This window comes from Somniosus microcephalus, chromosome 7, assembly GCF_052327205.1.
Source record: "Somniosus microcephalus isolate GS21.2 chromosome 7, FLI_Smic_1.0, whole genome shotgun sequence".
NCBI classification, from domain to species: domain Eukaryota; kingdom Metazoa; phylum Chordata; class Chondrichthyes; order Squaliformes; family Somniosidae; genus Somniosus; species Somniosus microcephalus.
Window position 1 is genome coordinate 77,221,078 of NC_140993.1, and position 26,064 is coordinate 77,247,141.

Here is a 26,064-nt window from a genome sequence, read left to right on the forward strand (position 1 = left end):
GCAGCTTAACATCACCTTCTCAAGGGCAATAAACGCTGGCCTTGCCAGCAACGCCCACATCCCAAGAATACATTTTTAAAAAGACCTTTTGTGACTTTGCTTACAGGCAGGTCTAGGGTGTGGAGCTTGTTTGAGATATTTAGCTTGGTTCCAATACAAAACTATAACTTGCATTAATATAGTATATTTAATATTTTTTTTAAATCCCAACGTGCTTCACAAATGGGTGCAAAGAAAATGGAAGAAATCAGGGTGCAGCTTGGTCAAAGAAGGTTTAAAAAAGGTAAAAAGTTTAGGGATGGAATTGCGAAGCGTATAACTGAGGCAGCTGAACATTCTGCCATCAATAGTAAGACAAAGGAAGGGAACGTGCAGAAAGCTGGGATTAGAGGAAAACAGCACTTGGAAGGGGATACAGGGCTGGAGAAGACTTCATCGATAAGGTGGGGCAAAGCCATGTAGGGGTTTATAGGCAAGGATTTCAAATTTGATGTGTTGGGGACAAGGGGGCTGATATAGATCAGCAAGAATGGGAGTGGCGGATGAGAAGGACAGGATACATGTGGCAGAATTTTGGGCAAGTTGGAATTTATGAAAGGTGGAAGATTGGATGCCAGCAACGAGAGAGTTAGAATAGTGAAGACTGGAAGTGAAAAAAAATAACAAGTGGTGAAGGGGCAGAGATAGGGTTGAAAGCAGGCAGTGTTGTGAAGGTAAGCAGTCTTGGTAATGGACAAGATGTGGGCTGTGAGGCATTGATCAAGGTCAAACAGGATAACAAAATTACAAATGGCCATGTTCAAATGACCAAGAGAGAGGTTGGAATCACTCGCAAGAGAGTTAGGTTGGGAACCGAAGATGATGGTTTCTATCTTTTCAATGTTGAGTTGCAGGAAGTTGCAACTCATCTAAGACTTGATATTGGGCAAGCAGTCTCACAACACAAAGGCAGTCAACAGAAGCTGTGGTATCCTTAGCATACACAGGACAGCTGACCCCATGCCAGTGGATGATATCATTGAGGGACAGTATATAGATAAGAAAGACAAGGGCTGCGGTTTTACTTGCCTCGGTGGGTCCGTGGCGGGAGACGTCGGCAGCGGGTCCCGACCCGGCGGCTGGCTCCATCCCACGCTGCAAAATGACTTTCCGCTGATGGGGCTTGTTAAGCCCACCCAGCGCGTTTCCCAGCCCAATTAGAGGAAGCGGGTCTGGTGACGTCATTTCATGATGCGTCATCAGCCGGTTTCCTTAAAAGGACCATGGCCAACTTTATTTTGACATTTGTGCGGTCAGTGTTCTACAGCACTGAAGTGCTGCAAACACTGACAATCACTGCACATAGGTGCAGGGCTGCACCCAGGTTCTCCCATGTGCATGCAAGGAGGTCCTCTTCCCTTCCAATGGGCGGAATAGACCTCCCCAGGAGACTAAGACAGCCTTGTTGCACATTGCACAGGAGGACACAAGCAGGGATGTCGTCAGGAGGACCTGGGTGCTGTGGCGCAAACCATTCAATGATCTCAGTAGCTCACGAAACGTTAGTACAAACACCTTCATCCTGCTGTGCCTCTCATCACATCCCCATCACTCTGCCTTCTCTACTCTACCCCTGCACATCCTTACTCACACCAACTTACCTTGCACCTCCACCCACCCTCTCTATCTACATTATCACATCCCCATCTCACTAGCCACCTCTCACACTCACCCTCATCCTAGTGTAATCATACCAATTAACAACACACAAAGGTAGCCACTTGGGTGTTTTATCCAATGTTCATGTAAAGTTTCTGTTAATGTGGTCTCAAACATTGAAACCTTTATTTTCAACACTTTGCGATCCTGGACCGATTTGTGTACACCTTTGGAAGTGGCTTAGTGAGTTGCAATGAATGGTGAGACATAACGGTACCTCCAGCAATGGTGGTGAGTGGGAAAGGAAAGGATCAGACATTGTAGGGATGCTTTATGGTGGTGCCAACCTGGCGCATCATGTGGCAGCCAGGTGTACAGCATCAAGTGAAGTAAATCTGGCCATGGTGAGGCCATCGCTGGCCTCCCAGGCAGCAATGTGCTCAGGTGCTGATGCCCTGTGTAGCATCAGGTGATCGCGGAGAAGGTTGGTGTTGTCGTTGGTGCTGCTGGTGCTGCTAGTGTTGAGGCTGATTATGGTCAGATTCTGAGGTTGGAGGTTGGGGATGGCATTAAAAGGGAAATTAGAGAAGCGTGCAATAAGGGCACAGCAGTCATCATGGGTGACTTTAATCTACATATAGATTGGGCTAACCAAATTAGTAACAATACTGTGGAGGAGGAATTCCTGGAGTGTTTACGGGATGGTTTCCTGGACCAATATGTCGAGGAACCAACCAGAGATAAGGCCATCTTAGACTGGGTATTATGTAACGAGGAAGGATTAATTAGCAATCTTGTTGTACGAGGCCCTTTGGGTCGAAGCGATCATAATATGATCGAATTCTTCATTAAGATGGAGAGTGAAGTAGTTGACTCAGAGACTAGGGTCCTGAATTTAAATAAAGGAAACTACGATGGTCTGAGGCGCGAGTTGGGTAGGATTGATTGGGGAATGTCACTCAAAGGGTTGACGGTGGATAGGCAATGGCAAACATTCAAAGACCGCATAGATGAACTACAGAATTTGTTCATCCCAGTTTGGCATAAAAATAAAACAAAAAAGGTGACTCAACCGTGGCTAACAAGGGAAATTAGGGATAGCATAAGATCCAAGGAGAGGACATATAAATTGGCCAGAAAAAACAGTAAACCTGAGGATTGGGAGCAGTTTAGGATTCAACAAAGGAGGACAAAGGGATTAATTAAGAAGAGGAAAATTGAATGAGAGTGAGCTTGCAGGGAACATAAAAACTGACTGTAAAAGCTTTTATAGATATGTGAAGAGAAAAAGATTGAAGTCAAGCGTAGGTCCCTTGCAGTCAGAATCAGGGGAATTTATAATGGGGAACAAAGAAATGGCAGACCAATTAAATTCATATTTTGGTTCTGTCATCACAAAGGAGGACACAATTAACCTCCCAGAGATGTCAGGGAACATAGGGTCTGATGAAAGGGAGGAACTGAAAGAAATCAGTATTTGTAGGGAAATGGTGTTAGGGAAATTGATGGGATTAAAGGCCGATAAATCCCCAGGGCCTGAGAATCTACATCCTAGGGTACTTAAGGAAGTGGCCCTAGAAATAGTAGATTCTTTGCTGATCATCTGCCAACATTCGATGGAATCTGGAACAGTACCCATGGATTGGAGGGTAGCTAATGTTACCCCACTATTCAAAAAAGGTGGTAGAGAGAAAACAGGGAATTACAGACTGGTAAGCCTGACATCGGTAGTGGGGAAAACGCTAGAGTCCATTATAAAAGATGTAATAGCAGAGCACTTGGAAAACAGTGACAGGATCGGACAAAGTCAACATGGATTTACAAAAGGTAAATCGTGCTTGACTAATCTACTGGAATTTTTTGAGGATGTAACTGGTAAAATAGATTAGGGAGAACCAGTGGATGTGGTGTATTTGGACTTTCAGAAGGCTTTCGATAAGGTCCCGCATAAGAGATTAGCGTGTAAAGTTAAGGCACATGGGATTGGGGGCAAGGTATTGACTTGGATAGAGAACTGGTTGGCAGACAGAAAGCAGAGTTGGAATAAACGGGTCTTTTTCTGAGTGGCAGGCAGTGACTAGTGGGGTACCGCAGGGATCGGTCCTTGGACCCCAGCTATTCACAATATATATTAATGATCTAGACAAGGGAACTAGATGTAATATCTCCAAATTTGCAGACGACACAAAGCTGGGTGGGCGTGTGTGCGGTGAGGAGGATGCCGAGAAACTCCAGGATGATTTGGACAGGTTGGGTGATTGGGCAAAAGCATGGCAGATGCAATAGAACGTGGATAAATGTGAGGTTATCCACTTTGGTGGCAAAAACAGGAAGGCAGATTATCTGAATGGCAATAGATTGGGAGAAGGAGAAGTGCAACGAGGGTGTCCTTGTGCACCAGTCGCTGAAGGTAAGCATGCAGGTGCAGCAGGCGGTTAAGAAGGCAAATGGTATGTTGGCCTTCGTAGCGAGAGGGTTTGGCTACAGGAACAAGGATGTCTTGCTGCAGTTGTACAGGGCCTTGGTGAGACCACATCTTGAGTGTTGTGTGCAGTTTTGGTCGCTTTATCTGAGGAATGATGTTCTTGCCATGGAAGGAGTTCAGCGAAGATTCACCAGGCTGATACCTGGGATGGCAGGAATGACGTATGAGGAGAGATTGGGACGATTGGGCTTGTACTCGCTGGAGTTTAGAAGAATGAGAGGGGATCTCATTGAAACTTATAAAATTCTGACAGGACTGGACAGACTAGATGCAGGGTGTTCCCGATGGTCGGGGAGTCCAGAACCAGGGGTCACAGTCTAAGGATAATGGGTAGGCCATTTAGGACAGAAATGAGGAGGAATTTCTTCACCCAGACAGTGGTGAACCTGTGGAATTCTCTACCACAGAAGGCAGTAGAATCCAATTCATTAAATATATTCAAGAAGAAGTTGGATATATTTCTTAAGGCTAAAGGGATCCAGGGGTATGGGGAGAAAGCAGGGACCGGGTACTGAAATTGGATGATCAGCCATGATCGCATTGAATGGCGGAGCAGGCTCGAGGGGCCGAATGGCCTACTCCTATCTTCTATGACCAAGGTGAGACAGTATAAAGGGCACCCATGTTGATGGAATAGATGGCAGGTGAAGTAAGATGACAGAAGCATTGCGTCAATGGTGAGAGAGTTCTTCCAAAGAGGTGATACTGGATGGAGAGTGGAAAGTGGAAAGCCTGCAGAATCTGTGCTGGAAATGGACTGAGAAAAAGCTTGTGGCTGAGGAAAGTGATGATCTGTCAGGTGGGAGCTTTTACTGTACAATTGAAGCTGTCAAGGAATCAGCTGGAGCAATGGCCACAGAACTCCCACCTCAGGTTAACAGCCATGGTCCCAGAACAGCGTGGTTCCCGTGGCCATGGAGTTAAAGCGAAAAGGTAAGTTAAAAAAGCCTGTTAATGATCTGTCAACAAGGCAATAATGAGCTTAAATGGGTCCCTCGCCGCTGCCTGTTGGGTCTGCTCAGCGCTGACAGAACCGACATTGCGAAAGGCGTGTGGCGGTGGGTTGACAGCGGGACGAAAAAAAACACTTTCCCACCCGACCAACATCAGAAACAGATTACGATAGCAAAATACTGCAGATGCTGGAAATCCGAAACAACAACAGAAAACGCTGGAAAAACTCAGCAGGCCAGGACAGCATCCGTGGAGAAAGAAACAGAGTTAACGATTCAGGTCGATGACCCTTTGTCAGAACTAGAAAAAAGCAGGAAAGGGAATAGATTTTAAAGCAAGTTGGGGGCTGGGAAAAGGGGGAGGGGATGAAAGAACAAATGGGAAGGTCAGTGATAGGATAGAAAGCAGGAGAGATAAAGACAGAAAGCAGGAGAGATAAAGACATTAAGAGATATTGAAGGCAAGAGGTGGTGGTGATGGGACAGGTAAAGGAACAAAGGATGGCTCAAGATGTCCTTCATTCTGCCAGCACCATTCACACTTCATCTTGAGCCATCCTTTGTTGCTTTACCTGTCCCATCACCACCTCCTCTTGCCTTCAATATCTCTTAATGTCATTATCTCCCCTGCTTTCTATCCTATCACTGACCTTCCCTTTTGTTCTTTCATCCCCTCTCCCTTTTCCCAGCCCCCAACTTTCTTTAAAATCTATTCCCTTTCCTGCTTTTTTCTAGTTCTAACGAAGGGTCATTGACCTGAAACGTTAACTCTGTTGCTCTCTCCACGGATGCTGCCCTGGCCTGCTGAGTTTTTCCAGCGTTTTCTGTTGTTATATCAGAAACAGATTATCTGGTCATGATCACATTGCTGTTTGTGCGACCTTGCTGTGCTTCATATAGAATAACAGCGACTACACTTCAAAAGTACTTCATTGATTGTAAAAGTCCTCAAGGCATATTTAATTTTTCCCACATAGACGTTTAATCAAAACTACATTGATTAAATGAATAAATAATTTGATCAGGTGGTTTAAAATGTGTCATACTTACCAAAGTAAATATCTGCTTGGGTAATTAACCAGAAGTGATTACTGGAGTTGATGTTTAGTGAATAACTGACCAGCTCCTTCATTGTGACAGCAACAGCCTCAACATCCACTGACTGCAAGCTTACAAATCAAATGCAAAAAAAAATGTTTGAGACAAAACCAACTACTTGGTTAAATGAAGAGAGATTAAAATAGTACGCCTGTGTACATGTATACACACACATGTACATGCGCGCGCACACAATTTATACCAGAACTACTTAAATAAATACAATGACAGGGTAAAATTGTCCCCAAGCACCGACTTACTTTGGGATGGACGTTGGCCAAATAGACATATGCTCTGCAGTGACATCATTTACAATGTCATCCTAAAACAGAAAGATCAGCAGCTTAGTTACTATTGAAAATTATTCTAAAAATCAATATTGCAAAATACTGAACTAACATAAGCATTATAATATTTGTTAATACGTCCTTATCTAAAACATTAACCAGTACAAACCCGGACAATGTTGTGCAACTTCACAAAAAGGGAGATTAATGTTGTCAGAACCAATGGATCCTATAAAACAAAACAAAGACTTCATGATTTCTTTCTGTTAAAATGATCAATCTGTTCAAGTATATGCATATTTCTGCAAGGAAGTGCCATAAAACAAGTCGTCATACATTTTAAATTTAATATAAAATGAGCTTTTCAAATTTACTGATATTCTTCTTTGCCTTGACTTTTCTTAATACACAAACTGCATCACAAAACTAGGCATGAAATATGGAAACAAAAAAGAAAAAATTATTCCAAACCAATTTCTTTTCTTGTGGCGGGGGGGGGGGGGGGTAACTCTCCTTTTTAAAAAAAACTATATATTTCTTCCCCTTACCCCACCTGGGCAACCTGCTTCTATGCATCTGCCTAAGACACTCTGTAACCAACTGCTGAGAGGTGTATAAGAGAAACCCAGTGCTGGCTCTTCCTTCTTGTGGGGAAGTGCTCAGCCTTCACTTAAGTGTTCAGCTCTGTTGTCCTGGGAAAGCACCATTTCTCATCATTCTGTACCATCTTGGTAGCAGGCCAGCATTTATTGTCCAGCCCTAATTTCTCTTGAGGTGGTGGTGGTGAGCCGCCTTCTTGAAGCGCTGCAGTCCGTGTGGTGAAGGTACTCCCATAGTGCTGCTAGGGAGGGAGTTCCAGGATTTTTACCCAGTGACGATGAAGGAACGGCGATATACTTCCAAGTCAGGATGGTGTGTGACTTGCTTGGAGGGGAACTTGCAGGTGATGGTATTCTTATGTGCCTGCTGCCCTTGGCCTTCTAGGTGGTATTGCTCATGGGTTTGGGAGGTGCTACCAAAGAAGCCTTGGCAAGTTGCTGCAGTGCATCTTGTAGATGGTACGCATGGAGCAGAGGAGGAGATCATGGCTCTAAAGCTATTTGCATTACTGCTTAATAAAACCCCAATAACTAATGCCTCCACATCACGACGTAGAAATGGAAATGAGGTCAAATAGCATTTGATTCAATTTCTTTAACAGCCTTGATGCTTACGCTCAACCTCTTGATGAATGTAACCAGCTCACTCCTAAAGCCAAGAAAGAAAGAAAATTAATATACAATAGACATTATAGTTCATGCAACACCAACTAAGTGTGCTTCATTTGAGAATTACTAAATTGCAACCTATTTGGGGTTATTACACACATAATAAGCATGCAGCACAAGTGATCTTCAGTAGCTTGAGTGCAAAATGGCAAGCAACCTTCTCAAGCTCGGGTTGAGAACACTTTTCAACTTTTATTTCTCACAATTTGAAAAGTGATATTGTCCGTAGTGGTTAGCACAAAACATTTTTGAACATGAATATCTTGCTGAACAGGTCAACAAATAGATTTATTACTTGGATTCTTTTGTGCTAATTTGTGAACAATTAAAATGACCTAGAGCTCTTAATGAAGTATGTAATGTTTTAAATCGGATAGAGTAGATTTGATAAACTTAGTGTGTAAATAGGTCTTTAAAAAGATAGGTCTCTTAAACTACATAGAAATCTCATTGCAATACAAAAGTTGTTACCTATACATGATCCCCAGTGTGGATTCCCGATGTTTAATTAAACTGATTCTTCCATCATTGACTCGCTTGTGCTGGTTAGATAAACAAAAGATCTGAACCACTACATCCCAGAGGTCTTTAGCAGTTCTTCTGCTTTCTTTTGGGCCAGGAAGCTCTTTACAAGTTGCAGCCAACAGTTGTCCCAGCTGCAGGATACACAAGAGAAAAAAAATTATTCCAAGTATTATGTTCTGTCGTGCATATTTTAATGGATTACAAATTTATAGCTTTGCTACTCAACAAAATGTGACCAGAGCATTATAAAGATTAATACAAAAGCAAAATACTGCAGATGCTGGAAATCTGAAATAAAAACATAAAATGCTGGAAGTACTCAGCAGGTCAGGCAGCATTCGATTAGGCACTTTACAGCCCTCTGGACTCAACATCGAGTTCAACAATTTCAGACCATAACCTCTGCCACTATCTTTTTTTCCCCATTTTTTTCTCTCTCACATGGCAGCTGTCGATCATTCTGCCATCGCCATTTACACTTCATCTAAAGCCATCTTTTGTTTCTCAACTTGTCCCATTAACATCTCCTTTTCCTCGCATCATCCCTTTTGTCTCTTAATCTCTCCTGCCTTCCATCCTATTACAGACCTTCCCTTTTGTTCTTTCCTCCCCTCCCCCCTTTCCCTGCCCCTACACTTGCTTAAAAACCTGTTCCATCTCCAACTTTTTCCAGTTCTGATGAAGGGTCATCGACCTGAAACGTTAACTCTGTTTCTCTCTCCACAGATGCTGCCTGACCGGCTGAGTATTTCCAGCATTTTCTGTTTTTATTTCATTACTAAAGATATATGGCCTAATAATATTTAATTGTTTAAAGTTACTTTATCTACTGGTTATTACAGCCTCAAAAGCATTGTTACTCACTAACTTGTTAAGTGGTACAATTCCAATCTGAGATTTAATTTGCTATCAGCTACGCACTGAATGGGTACTTCCAGAGAGCAATCAACAATCACACCCAAATCTTTTTCCTTTACATAAAACAGAGCAGCTTTTTTTTTGGTTCAACAAGCTCTAGGTAAGGTACAGAAATGTGGTTACTTTCACATATGGATTGTTCTGGACAAGCGCTGGAGGAATTTGAAGTGTCAGGTATTCATTCTCCTTCCAGTTCAGCATGAAAGCAACGCACTCTTCGGTTATAATTTGCCGGAGTGGAATGTCTGAAACATTTGAAAGAAATTAATATATCAGAACATCTATAAACAGAGAACAGTTAAACCATGATTTCATATATTCTTCAATCGCTTTTAAATCTACACTACCTTAGTAATAAAAACCACATTAAAAAAATACACTTTTTAGTGAATTATTGTGCTGATGAAAGTGTAGATGTCAGTGCTTGGAAATTAGAAGAGCCTTAACAGCTACTCTGATGACCCAGTGTTTACCCCATGACTAGCTGATCCATACTAGGAAGGTCCCTGGTTCATAAGAACATAAGAATTAGGAGCAGGAGTAGACCATATGGCCTTGAGAGCCTGCTCCGCCATTCAATAAGATCATGGCTGATCTTCAACCTCAACTCCACTTTCCCGCCCGATCCCCATATCCCTTGATTCTCTTAAAAGTCCTAAAATCTATTGATTTCAGCCTTGAATATTCTCAACAACTGAGCATCCACAGCCCTCTGGGGTAGAGAATTCCAAATTGGTCTGTATGGAGTTACCTTATCTGAACTGCTGCGTCAGTAGGGGTGTTATGGCTGGCCCTCACCAGGTAAGGGATAGAATAATCAGCAAATGTGCCTGCTCCTGATGTCTATGCAGCAACATGCTGGAAATGCCCATGGACGAATTTTATGCGAGACAGAATCGGCTGCAATGGCAAAACTCCTACTACTTTCTCACATGTCCAGTACAGGTGATCAAACCACTTTGGCTAAGGGTACATCTTATATCCCTAAAGAACAATAAATGCAGACACTCCTGCCCTATAAGAAACAGACACAGGTTGTGGGTGTACCTGGTCAGACTGCACCCCATATCATGCAAGTCTTTGGATCCTGTGAGCCTGAATGAACTCAGAAAATCATAGAGGCAATTCTACTGACTATAAATGATACAAATTGAGCAAGGTGGGACACAAAGCAATGAATTGCTAGTCTGAGTGGAGGTCTCGGGTGCAGTAGGGGAGACTGCGCGCTGCTACGAGACATGGGATTGTCAACATCAATTGCATGGAATATGGTGCAGTACTTATACATTATCTCTGCACATGAACAGCAAACTGAAGGTTTACGTATATAGGGTATAATCTGACCCCGGTACACTCGCAACCTGTGTCAGTTTCTAGATGGCAAGAGCACTTGCATTCATGGTATTTTGGGAGCAAAAGATGTACCCTTAGCCAGTGTGGTTAGATTATCTACTTTGGGTGGGTGAGAAGGAAGTAGGAGTTATTCATTGTGCATTGCTGAAACTCTCAACTTTGAAAAGAGGAATGCTTCTATGCTTTTATTTAATAAAATGTCATACTAATGATTAATATATATATACATATATACTTTGAGAATTAGGCTGAAAATGTATACAATTCAAAACAGCGTAACCGAAATGATGCAGTTTACTAAATGTTAGCTTTGACATCTTCAAAATACTATATAAGACCATGTGGCAAATAAAGTACTGAAATTATTGTGCATATATTACTTTAATGAAATGTATATATAGATTACATATCTTTATTTGTGTAAATCTAAGGAAGTGTCATATAGCTTTTTTTCCATGTGCAAGAAGACAGTGAGCATTAGCAGATTATTCAACTATAGGACACATCACAGCAAAGCCAATTCTCAATCCATAAGTGCATTTTCCATCAGGAGTCAAAAGTCACTTCTGAAGTCTCCCTAACCCAGTGGTACCGAGATGAATTATAGCATACACTCAGCTATCTTGGCTGGTAACAGTAATGTCAGCAGACCAGAGACTGAACCCAGGATATTCTCGGTCTATATGGCTCAGTATCACATACAGAGTAGTGTGGTTACCACCTGATGTAGAGGTGTCCAGGACACGGCCAGTGGGCTGAATTTCACCTGCAAGCTCTTTTACCTGGCCTTTAAACATGAATGTCACAAATTATGCAGGTTGTTAAAGAAAGTCAAATCTGTGAAGTGGCACGAAAAGACCAAACACAAAGCAAAATTTGGTGGAAGAAAGATTTGTACAGTGAGATGGTTGGTGAACTGAAAAAGCAGCTCCTTTGACAGTGCCATGTTTTCCTGCACGCAAAGTGCGATATGAATACACTAGCCTACCTAGTTTTGTTGTGGTGCGCAAAGTCCTCCTCTGATGGTGCTTTTGTGAAGAGTTGTGTGGAGACCATGGCAGAATTGTCCATAGAAGACATATTTCTGCCAGTATTAGCTCATTGTGCAACACAATCCAGTGAAAGATGGAACATTTGTCAAAAGATGTCTCAGAGCAACTGATTCAAAAGGCTCCAAATTGTGTCTGGTGCAGCCTTCCTATGGTTTTATATAGAACAGCCTTACTATATATGAAAGCACTCAATGGGAAACTGTTCATCTTTGAGAGAGGAGTTAATAACTCCTTCAATATGTTAGAAATACTCATGCACTCATTGCTTTGGAGAGCACCCAGGGGCCACAAAAGAGAAAAGTCTAGAATTACCATATTTAAAAGTAACCCATTGCATTGTAACCCATCTGAATCTCCTGTGGACCACTGACGAAGCTGCAGCCATGCTGTTCGGCTGTTGTTACGAAGGGAACCAATTAAGGCATATGCTGCCTTTTAAGTTACCATTATCCACAGAAATGGAGACAGCATTGCATAAATTGCCATTATTTGTGTTGCAGGTGTACTGACCAACTCATCAGCCACCACTACTTTTTTTTATTCGTTTATGGGATGTGGGCGTCGCTGGCAAGGCCAGCATTTATTGGCCATCCCTAATTGTCCTCGAGAAGGTGGCGGTGAGCCGCCTTCTTGAACCGCTGCAGTCCGTGTGGTGAAGGTCCTCCCACAGTGCTGTTATGTAGGGAGTTCCAGGATTTTGACCCAGCAACGATGAAAGATCGGCGATATACTTCTAAGTCAGGATGGTGTGTGACTTGGAGGGGAACTTGGAGGTGGTGGTGTTCCCATGCGCCTGCTGCCCTTGTCCTTCTAGGTGGAAGAGGTCGCGGGTTTGTGAGGTGCTGCCGAAGAAGCCTTGGCAAGTTGCTGCAGTGCATCTTGTAGATGGTACACACTGCAGCCATGGTACACCGGTGGTGGAGGGAGTGAATGTTTAAGGTGGTGGATGGGGTGCCAATCAAGCAGGCTGCTTTGTCCTGGATGGTGTTGAGCTTCTTGAGTGTTGTTGGAGCTGCACTCATCCAGGCAAGTGGAGAGTATTCCATCACACTCCTTACTTATGCCTTGTAGATGGTGGAAAGGCTTTGGGGAGTCAGGAGGCGAGACACTTGCCGCAGAATACCTAGCCTCTGACTTGCTCTTGTTGCCACAATATTTATGTGGCTGGTCCAGTTAAGTTTCTGGTCAATCGTCAATCTACAGCCAGTCATCGATGGCCACGGTTATCGAGATGATCAACTTCATTCAAGCATGAAGCTTGCACCAAAGCCAATTTCAAAATCCACTGGAGAAGTTAACTACACCACACAAGGATCTGCTGTACCACAATGATGTACATTGGCTCAGTTGTGGGATGGTGCTGAAGTAGTTCTTTGAATTGTCATAAAATACACCTCTTCATGGAGCAGAAGACCCTTAGCAGATCTCTGTGACGAGGCAAGGTTAATGGACTTTGCATTTTTAGTGTACTTCATAAGCCACTTGAATCTTCTCTATAAGAAGCTGCAAGCGGTTGTAACAGGACCGTTCAGCCATATGCGTGCTCAGGAGACTAAGCTCTGATGCTTGCAAGTCAGCTGGTGTATAGTTAGCCCTAACCTTCATATTCTGTTGTTGAAAAACACTGCAGAGGCCTATTATCTGTGTACGTTACACTTCAAGGCACATGACCTGCAAGTTTGCTAGTCGTTTTCAAGACTTCTGTGACAGACGGCCAGAACTGGAGATGCTTGGAAATCCTTTTACTGTCAACATTGCATGTGCCCCACCATAGATTCAAACAGAACTGAATAAGTGTCAATGCAATGAGCAGCTGAAGAGCAGGGTTGATGTGGGTGCGTCGGTTTTCTCAGAGTTCCTACCAGAGGAGTTGGAGGCCTGTGTCGTGCTCAGTGTGTGTTGCCATTATTCAACAGCACATAAGGCGCAAACACATTTTTTCACAAATGATCTTACAGAATCATTTGTTTTTGCTAAAAGCTCATCTGCAGGATGTCTTCCAGTTGTCCATGACAAAGCTGGTACCATTAATAAAGCATCTGGTGAAGCAGAAGCAAGCCGAGATCTTGCACTGGAGAAACAAACCAATAGTGCTGTGCAACAAATGATTGTCTAATGAACGTAAATATCTTCTGTTGCAAATATAAAACACAGATCTTGCATGAAAACAGGTTCTGAAGGTATGTACGGCTAGTTGCCCAATAGATAAATAAATGGGTTATTAGAGAAGCAATTGATTATGTTAAATTTGGCATTTGATCCTGATTCTGACCCCAAAGTGTTTCAGTCATATGTGGCCCTCTTACTGGCTGTGGTAGATGGATTCAGTCCTTTGCTCCAAAATGTTGGGAACATCTATATTATCGTACCAACGGTTGATTCCTTCTGTTACTTTCCTAGCATTGCACACACTGATGCTTCACTCAAGTCAGGGATGATTTTGTAATGGTCACAACTCATGTGGAAAATTCAAATATTTAGAGAGCTAAGTTTAAATGTTCTTTGAGAATCACATGCATTAAAAAAACTTCTGCAAGTTACAAGTGCTAGTAACACTGCTTGCCTTTGTGATAGTGTATAATTAATTGCTCAGACAAAACATATAATAATTAATATAAACAGCTGTACCATATTTGCAAAATGCTATCTGGTTTATTCAACTAATACCAATAAAATAAAAGTGATTATAGAATAAAGCTAACTTTGCACACGATTTCACAATTCAAAGAAACTACTTAACTCTGGTGCAGTAGCTAGTATTAACCTCAGTGTCAGAGTGGGTTGGGGAGAGAACAGAAAGGAAAGATAGTGTGGGGAAATAGAAAATATGTTTTGTGGAGCCAAACATAATTTTGGATTAAAATCAAAACATTTTACAAGTTCAGAATATAAATTTTGCAGATGCCAACTGTGAATAAAATGCGCTGGAAGCTGCAAAAATATTCAGTGTCATTTTCACTTCTACAAAATTTTAACTACAGTGCAAACGCAAAGCAAAAAAAAGTGCTTTTTCTGTAGATCATAAACAGCCGGCCAAGTATTCCGTTTACCTTCTCTTAGCATGGCTGAATGACGCGATGACATTTTACCACGAGGGTACACTGTAAAAGAGAATAAAATGGTGGCCTCCTGTGCAAAAACGGAGTCAGATCTTAATGCACAGAGGGAATTTAATGCAAAATGATATTGTTGGCACCAATCAGGATTGCAATACCAGCAGCAGGACATACATTTTTAACACTGTTAAATTGTTAATCACAGAAGATATTTTGAACATCAGAAAACTAAAGCTAATGTTAATCAAAATGCACAACTCATAGATGAAGGAAAATAATACATCATGGCTTTGAAAACACCAAAAACAAGAAAAAAATCATCCTAGCTTCACCCCTCCCTATCTCTGTAACCTCCTCTAGCCCAAAAGCGATCCCTGAACTCGGTTCTGACTCTAACCTTGTGAATCTCTCCTCTCACCCACCATTTGCAGTAGAGCCGTCAGCTGCCTAAGCTCCAGGCTGTGGAATTCACTCCCTAAACTTCTCCGTCTCTCCACCTTCCACTCCTCCTTTTAACCTTTCTTAAAATCCATCCATTTGACCAAACATTTTTGACGCCTTCTAATATGGCTCATCATCCATATTTTGATTGTGCCCCTGTGAAGTGATTTGGGTATTTTCTTATGTTAAAGGCACTATATAAATGCAGGTTGTTGTTCCTGCTGTAGCTACAATCATTTAACTCAATTTGTCCAACAAGGTTGAGACAGACCTCAGAACAAAAGAACAGAATGAAATATTTTTTACTTTACACAATCTATTTTTGTGAAGCACATTGTGATTTACTTTACTGTCTCCATCCATTTAAGACTGAACAGAACACCACAGAGTGCTCTATAACTGTGATCAACTCTATTATGTGATTGGTCAACAATAGTCATATTTTAATTGGAGACAAGCAGGACAATTATTGCAAAAGAAACTGGTAAACCAAGTTTTATTAAACATTCAAAACCGGCTTCAAGATGGCATAGATGCACAACAGAAGCACAGTCTTCCTAATCACAGCATTCATACTGCAAACCAAGCTCAGAAGGCACAAGTTAAATGATGGGGGAGAGGGTCCAGATGATAATCATAGAATGGTTACAGCACAGGAGGCCACCATTTGGCCCGTCGAGCCCGTGCTGGCTCTCTGCAAGAGCACTTCAGCTAGTCCCACTCCCCTGCCCTTTCCCTACAGCCCTGCAAATTTTTTGCCTTCAGATATTTATCCAATTCCCTTTTGAAAGCCACGATTGAGTCTGCTTCCACCACCCTTTCAGGCAGTGCATTCCAGATCCTAACCACTCACTGCGTAAAAAGGTTTTTCCTCATGTCGCCTTTGGTTCTTTTGCCAATCACCTTGAATCTGTGCCCTCTGGTTCTCGATTGTTCCGCCAATGGGAACAGTTTCTCCCTATCTACTCTGTCTAGACTCCTCATGATTTTGAATACCTCTATCAAATCTCCTCTCAACCTTCTCTGCTCCAAGGAGAACAACCCCAGCTTCGCTAGTTTACCCACTGTATACCTTTCTCCAGTCCGAAAAACAACCGTTCACCACTACTCTGTTTCCTGTCACTTAGCCAATTCCGTATCCATGCTGCCACTGACCCTTTCATTCCATGAGCTTCAACTTTGCTGGTAAGCCTATTATGTGGCACTTTATCAAACGTCTTTTGGAAGTCCATATGCACCACGCCAACCGCATTGCCCTTATCAACCCTCTCTGTTACCACATAAAAAAAACTCGATCAAGTTAATTAAACATAATTTGCCTTTAACAAATCCGTGCTGGCTTTCTTTAATTAATCCACACTTGTCCAAGTGACTGTTAATTTTATCCCTGATTATTGTTTCCAAAAGTTTCCCCACTACTGAGGTTAAACCGACTGACCTGTAGTTTCTGGGTTTATCCTTACACCCATAAGGGAAGATTTAATTAGATGCAATGGTTTGCCAGTGTGCATTTTAATTATTTTTTTAAAAAAAAGATAAAAAGTTTTGTATAATTACCATTCTTTCCCCCTCCAAGTTTTTTTAAACCACAAACCATCACTGATCAAGATGAAGAACTGGTGGTCTGGTCACAGATCTCCGTAAATGTCATTCTGGAGCTGACTATTAGGAGGTCCATAAAGTGGCCAGAGGGCAATTTTTCCTCAGAATTTTCCTCTTTATTGGAGGCAACTAGCCTCAGTTTAGCATTTCTCTTACAACAGACAGCTGAGATTTTCAAGTTGCCATGTGAAGAACCACTGGTTTGAATCCACATCCGAACAATCCTAGGCACAGCATCTGTTACCATGTCATCCTACATAAAGTTGAATTTTTACATTTTTAAAGTTAAAAAAAAAGTCTTCCCCTACCTGGTAGCCTCATCTCAAGGTAACCTCGAACCCGGCTCACAAGGTCAGCTGGTGGATGCTCTGCTGCACTTTCCGACCCTGCTTTGTGAGCACTGATGTCCAAGAGTAGCATCTCATTGAGCATAACCTGCCGAAGCTTTGGAGAAAACTCTGTAACCAGTTCTAGGCAGGTGGAATAGAGCTGCTGTGCATGAGTGAAATCCTGAAAAGAAAAGGAGGCAATTTAAATGTTTCACTCATCTGAAACTAATCCTCTCAAGGGGACTGTTCCAAGAACAAGAGCTAGTGCAAAAGAACAAGACATAGAAGATAGGAGCAGGAGTAGGCCATTCGGCCCCTCGAGCCTGCTCCGCCATTTAATGAGATCATGGCTGATCATCCAAATTCAGTGCCCTGTCCCTGCTTTCTCCCCATATCCCCTGATCCCTTTAGCCTTAAGAAATATATGCAGCTCCTTCTTGAATATATTTAATGAATTGGCCTCAACTGCCTTCTGTGGTACAGAATTCCACAGGTTCACTATTCTCTGGGTGAAGAAATTCCTCATCGCAGTCCTAAATGGCTTATCCCTTATCCTTAGACTGTGACCCCTGGTTCTGGACTCACCCGCCATCGGGAACATCCTTCCTGCATCTAAGTCTGTCTGGTCCGGTTAGAATCTTATACGTTTCAATGAGATCCCCTCTCATTCTTCTAAACTCCAGGGAATATAAGCCCAATCGACTCAATCTCTCCTCATACGTCATTCCTGCCATCCCAGGTATTAGTCTGGTGAATCTTCGCTGCACTCCCTCCATGGCAAGAACATCTTTCCTCAGATAAGGCAACCAAAACTGCACACAATACTCAAGATGTGGTCTCACCAAGGCCCTGTACAACTGCAGCAAGACATCCTTGCTCCTGTGCTCAAATCCTCTCGCTATGAAGGCCAACATACTATTTGCCTTCTTAACCGCCTGCTGCACCTGCATGCTTACCTTCAGCGACTGGTGCACAAGGACGCCCAATCTCCCAACCTGTCTAAATCATACTGGAGTTTCTCGGCATCCTCCTCACAGCACACACGCCCACCCAGTTTTGTGTCTGCAAACTTGGAGATATTACATCTAGTTCCCTCGTCTAGATCATTAATATATATTGTGGTCCTAGCACCGATCCCTGCGGTACCCCACTAGTCACTGCCTGCCACTCAGAAAAAGACCCGTTTATTCCAACTCTTTGCTTCCTGTCTGCCAACCAGTTTTCTATCCAAGTCAGTACCTTACCCCCAATCCCATGTGCTTTAACTTTACACGCTAATCTCTTATGCGGGACCTTATCGAAAGCCTTCTGAAAGTCCAAATACACCACATGCACTGGTTCTCCCTTATCTATGCTACCAGTTATATCCTCAAAAAATTCCAGTAGATTAGTCAAGCACGATTTACCTTTTGTAAATCCATGTTGGCTTTGTCCGATCCTATCACTGTTTTCCAAGTGCTCTGCTATTACATCTTTTATAATGGACTCTAGCATTTTCCTCACTACCGATGTCAGGCTTACCGGTCTATAATGCCCTGTTTTCTCTCTACCACCTTTTTTAAATAGTGGGGTTACATTAACTACCCTCCAATCCATGGGATCCGTGCCAGAATCTATAGAATTTTGGAAGATAACCAGCAATGCATCTACTATTTCTAGGGCCACTTCCTTAAGTACCCTAGGATGTAGATCATCAGGCCCTGGGGATTTATCGGCCTTCAATCCCGTCAATTTCCCTAACACCATTTCCCTACAAATACTGATTTCATTCAGTTCCTCCCTCTCATTAGACCCTATGTTCCCCGACATCTCTGGGGGGTTATTTGTGTCCTCCTTTGTGAAGACAGAACCAAAGTATGTATTTAATTGGTCAGCCATTTCTTTGTTCCCCATTATAAATTCCCCCGATTCTGACTGCAAGGGACCTACACTTGACTTCACCAATCTTTTTCTCTTCACATATCTGATAACACGGTGGAGCCCTTGTACAATCAATTACTATTTGCCAGACAATCTTCATCTCAAGCGGTATTTGATTAAATAGCTCTACCTTGGGGTTTTTCTGTGACAATGAAAAGTTGCTGAGATACCTTTGTCTAACTATCTGATACAACTGTGCACAGCAAGCACTATGCTGCCAGACTTAACTGGAAGTTGATTGTATGGCACCAAAGACCTTATTTAAATCTGAGTTGAAGATTATTCTTTTAATCTATTATGGTAGGAGGAAAGACAGAAAAGAATGTGATGGATGTACCTGAAACAGCTTTTTAAAGCTAACTAATCACTATTCATTCAGTATTAAAACACATTTGTGGTCTCAAATAGGTGGGCTAGGATGCTCAAAAGTCCTAAATTCTAACACTTATTTATGGATTACGTGTTACAGTACACATCTCAAACATGTCTGTCATAACTCTCGAGTAACTGAATCATAATTTAGTAAACTTTAGTGGTATTTGGCAGCAACGAGTTTACGTGCCGTCATCTCTTGAAGCTTTGAATCTTCTCTATTGACTAAAAAGATTCGCAATGAAATATATGCGACAGTCTCAGCCCAGTTCGGTTATCATGAGCTATTAGAATTAAAGTGTTGATTTGGCAAATGGAAAATTAACAATATATGCTATTTTGAGGTTGGTATAAAGGCATGATACTGCAACAGAGTAGAGGGATCTTTGTTCCTTCATCTTTAGGAATGGAAAAAAGTGTAAAACAAATGTCATTCCTAATATGAGTTACAAAATTAAATTAAATAGCTGCTCATGTACTTTTGACGTAAAACCAATTAACTACTACTTACTAGTAGTTAAAGTAGTAGATATGCCTAACTGCCCTTCCTTAATCATGTAAAATGTTTGCTGAGAATCAAATATAGACATGGAGCCAATTAAATACTTTTTGTGCAACTTCATTTACCCAAAATTCAGCAATGGAGTATGGTTCTATTTATACAAATACACAGCATGCACATTACCTGGGATACTTTGCTACCACTGGGGGTGTTGCAAACAGTGAGGATGATACCAATCGACTGCAACAGGACATAGAAACGCTAGCAGAATGGGCAGATAGAATTTAATACAGAGAAGTGTGAGGTGATGCATTTTGGCTGAAGGAACAGGGAGAGGCAATATACACTTAATGTAACAGTTTTAAAGAGTGTGCAGGGACAGAGGGACCTGGGAGTTAATGTGCATAGGTCCCTGAAGGTGGCAGGACATATTGGCCTAGAAATTGGGTATAGCCCCGCTTGAGGCGTTAGAACTGGCGCTGCGCAAAGTTTATAGCCAGACGAAACTTATCGTTGCCTGGCGAGATATTGGGTTGCATCGCCCCCAAAGGGGATTGAGGCGCTAACTCAGACGTTGCACGGGGCTCCTAAGGCGCAAAAGTTCAGGCGCTACCCAGTATCGTCACGGACGGGCGCAGCGCAGGTGATCTCAATTACCGGAAACCACGAGACTTCCAGGCGCCGGCCGGCTCTTAAAGGGGTGGGTCAGTCAGCCTGAGCTGCTACACTCAACGCCCTGTAGGCCTCAGAATCGGCGCTCGCCCTTCTCTGGCGCAAGAAACTTGGTGAGGATGGAGAAGGTGAGAGAGAGAGCAGAGTGCTTCAGCACTGAGGCCCTGGACCAGTTGGTGTCTGCAGTTGAGCGCCGTCGAGATGTTCGGTATCCTGACAATGGCAAGAGGCCGAATCAAAAGGCTTACCGGCGATCTTGGAGGGAGGTTTCTCAGAGGGTCAACTCCAACAGCTTGGCGACCAGGACCCCTGTTCAGTGCAGGAAGAAATTCAACGACCTCACTCAGGTCGTTAGGGTGAGTGTTGGTTTTGCAAACTTCTGATTCCCTCCATCTGCACCTAACTTCGAGGACCCTGTTGCCATGATGCCCCAATGGCCATCTGTCAGCAAGCACCCATGGCCCTTTCTGGGCACACACATGGACATTTCTCTCAAGGCCACATGTAAGGGCCCTTGCACCATGGGGGGCATGAGATGATCTCTCAAGGCCACATGTAAGGGCCCTTGCACCATGGGGGGCATGAGATGATCTCTCAAGGCATCATGTAAGGGCTCTTGCACCATGGGGGGCATGAGATGATCTCTCAAGGCATCATGTTACAGAACTTCCCCTTCTTTCCCCTGCAGTCCAAGCTGGCAACGATGCGGAAGGAGCAGCGTCGAACCGGTGGCGGACCTCCACAAGTGGTCACTCTCACGGATCTCGAGGAGAGAGTGCACCAGATTCTTGGAGGATGTCTGTCTGGTCCTGTTACCACTGCAACTGCCGACCCCATTCTCGACAGCGAGGGTAAGGCTCTCATCTTTTGCAACTGTCTCCTTCCACTTGATCCGCCAGCATGCTTCCTCAGTGTGCCGCAATCTGCCATGCCTTTCCGCCAACCTGTCCTTTTGCTAAAGCCACTCTTCCACCTCCCTGCTTTCAGATGATGCATCACCAACTGGGGCTCCACGCCCTGAAGCTGCCAGTGCCAGTGCCTCCGGAGGTGAGGATCAGGAGGAAGCCGGACCATCCGCTTCAATCTCAGAGGAGCATACACATGTACAGACTGGGGATAGTAGTTCCCTGGAGGGGAGGGGGGGGGGGGGCTCTGATGATCAGGCAGTTGCCGGACCAAGCGGCATGCAGCAACGCAAGGGGGGTAGGCAAGTTCGGCCACCGTCTCCCCGGAGGGCAAGGCAGGTAGTGATGACTGCTGCACAGAGTGCAGAGGAGGTGCGTCGCCTGGCTGAAATGAGCACCCAGGCCCGGCTCAGGCACACTGAGCTGATGGCTGCAGTGGGGAGGATGCCTCAGTCAATAGATACACTGGCAAAGAGTGTGTTGGACGTCGGGGCAACAATGGAGAGGACTCTACAGGGCTTCGGGGCAACAATGGACAGGACTCTCCAGGGCTTCGGGGCAACAATGGACAGGACTCTCCAGGGTTTCGGGGCAACAATGGAGAGGTCTGTCGAGGGCTTTGGACCAACAATGGAGAGGACTGTCCAGGGCTTCGAGGCCGCTATGGAAAGGACTGTTCAGGGCTTCGGACAATCCCTGGAAAGGTCTGTCCAGGGCTTGTCCGAGGCAATGGAGCGGTCAGCACTGGCCTTGTCCGAAGCAATGGCAAGAACTGTCCAGGGTTTCTCCGAAGCACTGGCACCTGGCTCACAGGTCCTCACTGCTGCCACGCAGTCACTTGCCGGCCTCATCCACACCCAGATTGAGGCAACGCGAACTCTCACTGCAGCCACCCTATCTGCATCAGCTAGGATCACCCCGGGCCCTTCCAGTCCCATACAAGGCCAGGAATCAGTGGAGCATGCGATTGTGGCAGATGAGCCGAGCCGGTCCCCTCAGAGAGCCAGTGTGTCGTCCGACAATGGTGCAGGTGTCCTCTCTCGGCAGGTGACATTCCACATGCCAGCGCTGGCACGTCTGCAGTGCAGCTGCCACCACCTGCAGTGCACACTGCTTCCAGCCATGCTCAGATCAAGCATCCTGCGTCCGCACCCTCCAAGCCCAGAGGTCGGCCAGGCCGTCCCTCAGGGGCTTCTGCGCTTCCAGACAGTCAGCAGGCGTCCCCCAGCCTTCACCCCGCCACTGGGGTTCAATTACGTAGGAGCAGCAGGGAGGGAAGGGGCCGAGCGCGAAAGAGAAGTCGTTCTCCATCAAGGGGCCAGCAGTAGAGGGAGGTCCTGAGACGTTTCTTTGGCCAAACTCAAGGAGACCCTCACCTGTTGGAATTGTTGGAAATAGTTTGTTCAGTTTGGCGGCTTTGCCGAAGAGTTTACTGTTATTTTGTTTGTTATGGTTTCTGTTGGCATGACGTTGTTTTGCTGTAATGAAAGACTTTTGTGACAATAAAGAGAAGTTTAAATGTGCTATGGTGTACGTGAATAATTACAGTGATGCTGGCCTTCAGATGCTTTCAAACATCCAAAGCGCGCAGCAGTTAAGACACTCTCATTCCGCCAGAGGGGCCTCGAGACGACTCCTCATGAGCCAGTGACGGATGGCCTGTCCACTTTCAGGAGCCCTTCCATCTTCCTCCTCCGCCTGCTTCTCCAGGGTCAGAGGGAAGGTGATGAATTAACGCCTTCGCCTATAAAGGGCTGCTGTAACTTGCCGGATGCAGCAGTGGACTGCAGCCTGAGAGATATTCGCGATGTCCCCAATGGCTCACTGAAAGGATCCGTTGCCATAAAAATTGAGGCCAACAGTCAGTTTAGCAGCCACCGACAGAGGTCATGCACCGTTGACGCGGCTGCAGATCCTCAGTAAGCAGGTGGCACAGCTCAGTAACAACGTCCATCCCGATTCGGAGCCTTCGCACACACTGCTCCTCCGACATGTCAAGGTATGACCCCTAAAGACCCTCGCAGCATACCCTCGGATTGGGCAACCTCCATTGCCCCTCCTCCTTCTGACCAATCCCGGCCCTCTCTCCCGCCGTCTTTCTGCCCCTTCATAGTGTTCGGCCAGGAGCCCGTCGCCCTCCAAAGCATCTCCCATTCCGATGCCAGTTGGTCAAAAGGCTGTTAGGTCTAGTGCTCCAACTGCTCCGGACAGGTTTGAGGGTCCCAAGTACTCTAATGCTAAAATCCAAAAACTCTGCTCCACAGCTCTCTCCACCAACGATCGCAATGAACAGGCCAAGTGGCTGAAGCTTCTATACTAGAGCTGTCCCCTTTAAATAGCGCCCCCCGACTCCGAGAAGGGCCTACTAACGCTCCTTCGAACTGTCACTAATAGCGCTAGGCGTCTCGAGTCAGTACAAAGAAGGTTCACTCGGTTAATCCCGGGGATGAGGGGATGGACATATGAGGAGAGGTTGAGCAGATTGGGACTCTACTCATTGGAGTTCAGAAGAATGAGAGGCGATCTTATTGAAACATATAAGATTGTGAAGGGGTTGGATCGGGTGGATGCGGGGAGGGTGTTCTCGATGATGGGTGAAACTAGAACTAGGGGGCATAGTCTTAGAATAAGGGGCTGCTCTTTCAAAACTGAGATGAGGAGGAACTACTTCACTCAAAGGGTGGTAGGTCCATGGAATATGCTGCCCCAAAAAGCTGTAGAAGCTACATCATTACATAAATTTAAAACAGAAATAGACAGTTTCCTAGAAGTAAAGGGAATTAAGGGTTACGGGGAGCAGGCAGGAATTTGGACATGAGTCTCGGTTCGGATCGGTCATGGCCCTGTGGGTAGCGGAGCGGGCCCAGGGGCCGTGTAGCCTGATCCTGCTCCTATTTTGTGTGTCTAATTCTGTTAGATTCAGGAGATGGTTCTGTGATAGTGGATTGGCGGTTAGGATCAGATCAGCCATGATCTTATTGAATGGCGGAGCAGGCTCGAGGGGCCGATTGGCCTACTCCTGCTCCTATTTCTTATGTTCTTATTAAGGCTCCAGGCGCCACCCAGTATCTGCTCAGGCGCCCCTAAAAGGCATTGCACCATGAAATGACGTCATTATGTGCTTGCGCTCGTGGGCGCGCGCAAACACTTAGCGCAGGCGTTAAATGTATAGTCAATATGCGAGTTGTCGCTATCTTCATTGCGCCCGCCCCAACATTAGGTAACGCCCCAATTCTCGGTCTCTTTAGGCGCTAACCGCTGGCACAAACAACTGAATTTCTAGGCCATTGAGTGGTTAACAAAGCATTTTTTTAAAATTCTTTTTTATGGGATGTGGACGTTGCTGGCAAGGCCAGCATTTATTGCCCATCCCTAATTGCCCTCGAGAAGATGGTGGTGAGCCATCTTCTTGAACGCCGGCAGTCCGTGTGGTGAAGGTACTCCCACAGTGCTGTTAGGTAGGGAGTTCCAGGATTTTGGCCCAGCGACGATGAAAGATCGGCGATATACTTCTAAGTCAGGATAATGTCTGACTTGGAGGGGAACTTGGAGGTGGTGGTGTTCACAGGCATCTGCTGCCCTTGTCCTTCTAGGTGGAAGAGGTCATGGGTTTGGGAGGTGCTGCCGAAGAAGCCTTGGCGAGTTGCTGCAGTGCATCTTGTAGATGGTACACACTGCAGCCACGATATGCTGGTGGTGGAGGGAATGGATGTTTAATGTGGTGGATGGGGTGCCAATCAAGCGGGCTGCTTTGTCCTGGATGGTGTCAAGCTTCTTCAGTGTTGTTGGAGCTGCACTCATCCAGGCAAGCGGAGAGTATTCCATCACACTCCTTACTTGTGCCTTGTAGATGGTAGAAAGGCTTTGGGGAGTCAGGAGGCGAGACACTCACCGCAGAATACCTAGCCTCTGACCTGCTCTTGATGCTACAGTATTTATGTGGCTGGTCCAGTTAAGTTTCTGGTCAATGGTGACCCCCAGGATGTTGATGGTGGGGGATTCGGTGATGGTAATGCCATTGAATGTCAAGGGGCGGTGTTTAGACTCTCGCTTGTTGGAGACAGTCATTGCCTGGCACTTCTTGTCGCGAATGTTACCTGCCACTTATCAGACCAAGCCTGAACGTCGTCCAGGTCTTGTTGCATGCGGGCATGGACTGCTTCATTATCTCAGGAGTTGTGAATGGCACTGAACACTGTGCAGTCATCAGCAAACATCCCCATTTCTGACCTTATGTTGGAGGGAAGGCCATTGATGAAGCAGCTGAAGATGGTTGGACCTAGGACACTGCCCTGAGGAACTCCTGCAGCGGTGTCCTGGGGCTGTGATGATTGACCTTCAATCATATGGGATCTGGGATCTTGGGCTTCATAAGTAGAGGTATTGAGTACAAAGTAGAGAAGTTATGCTGAACCTTTATAAAGCGCTGGTTAGGCCACAACTGGAGTATTGCGTCGAGTTCTGGTCACCGCACTTTAGGAAGGATGTGAAGGCCCTTGAGAGGGTGCAGTGGAGATTTACCAGAATGGTTCCGGGGATGGGGGATCTTAGCTACAAGGACATGTTGGAGAAGCTGGATTTGTTTTCATTAGAGCAAAGGAGGTTGAGGGGTGATTTGATAGAGGTGTACAAGATTATGACGGGTTTGAATAGGCTAGACGGGGAAAGGCTGTTCCCACTAGTTGATG

At 44.7% G+C, this 26,064-nt stretch overlaps 1 protein-coding gene across 7 annotated transcripts in view; it reads right to left on the reverse strand.

Annotated features, from left to right (window-relative positions):
• ints8 (integrator complex subunit 8) overlaps positions 1 to 26,064 on the reverse strand; it is a 170,973-nt gene that overhangs the window by 65,644 nt on the left and 79,265 nt on the right. For 5 of the 7 annotated variants that reach the window (XR_015078983.1, XR_015078982.1, XM_085992630.1 and 2 more), the window contains exons 17-24: positions 16,985 to 17,186; positions 14,628 to 14,678; positions 9,296 to 9,417; positions 8,201 to 8,385; positions 7,676 to 7,709; positions 6,631 to 6,690; positions 6,435 to 6,496; positions 6,127 to 6,245 (exon numbers count right to left, since the gene is read on the reverse strand). Coding sequence is in view for 5 of the 7 variants with exons in the window: in XM_085992630.1 (XP_085848756.1) it covers positions 6,127 to 6,245; positions 6,435 to 6,496; positions 6,631 to 6,690; positions 7,676 to 7,709; positions 8,201 to 8,385; positions 9,296 to 9,417; positions 14,628 to 14,678; positions 16,985 to 17,186 (835 nt within the window). In the remaining 2 variants the exon portion in view is untranslated. The remainder of the gene's footprint in view (positions 1 to 6,126; positions 6,246 to 6,434; positions 6,497 to 6,630; positions 6,691 to 7,675; positions 7,710 to 8,200; positions 8,386 to 9,295; positions 9,418 to 14,627; positions 14,679 to 16,984; positions 17,187 to 26,064) is intronic. The other 2 variants (XM_085992632.1, XM_085992633.1) reach the window with 1 other exon arrangement.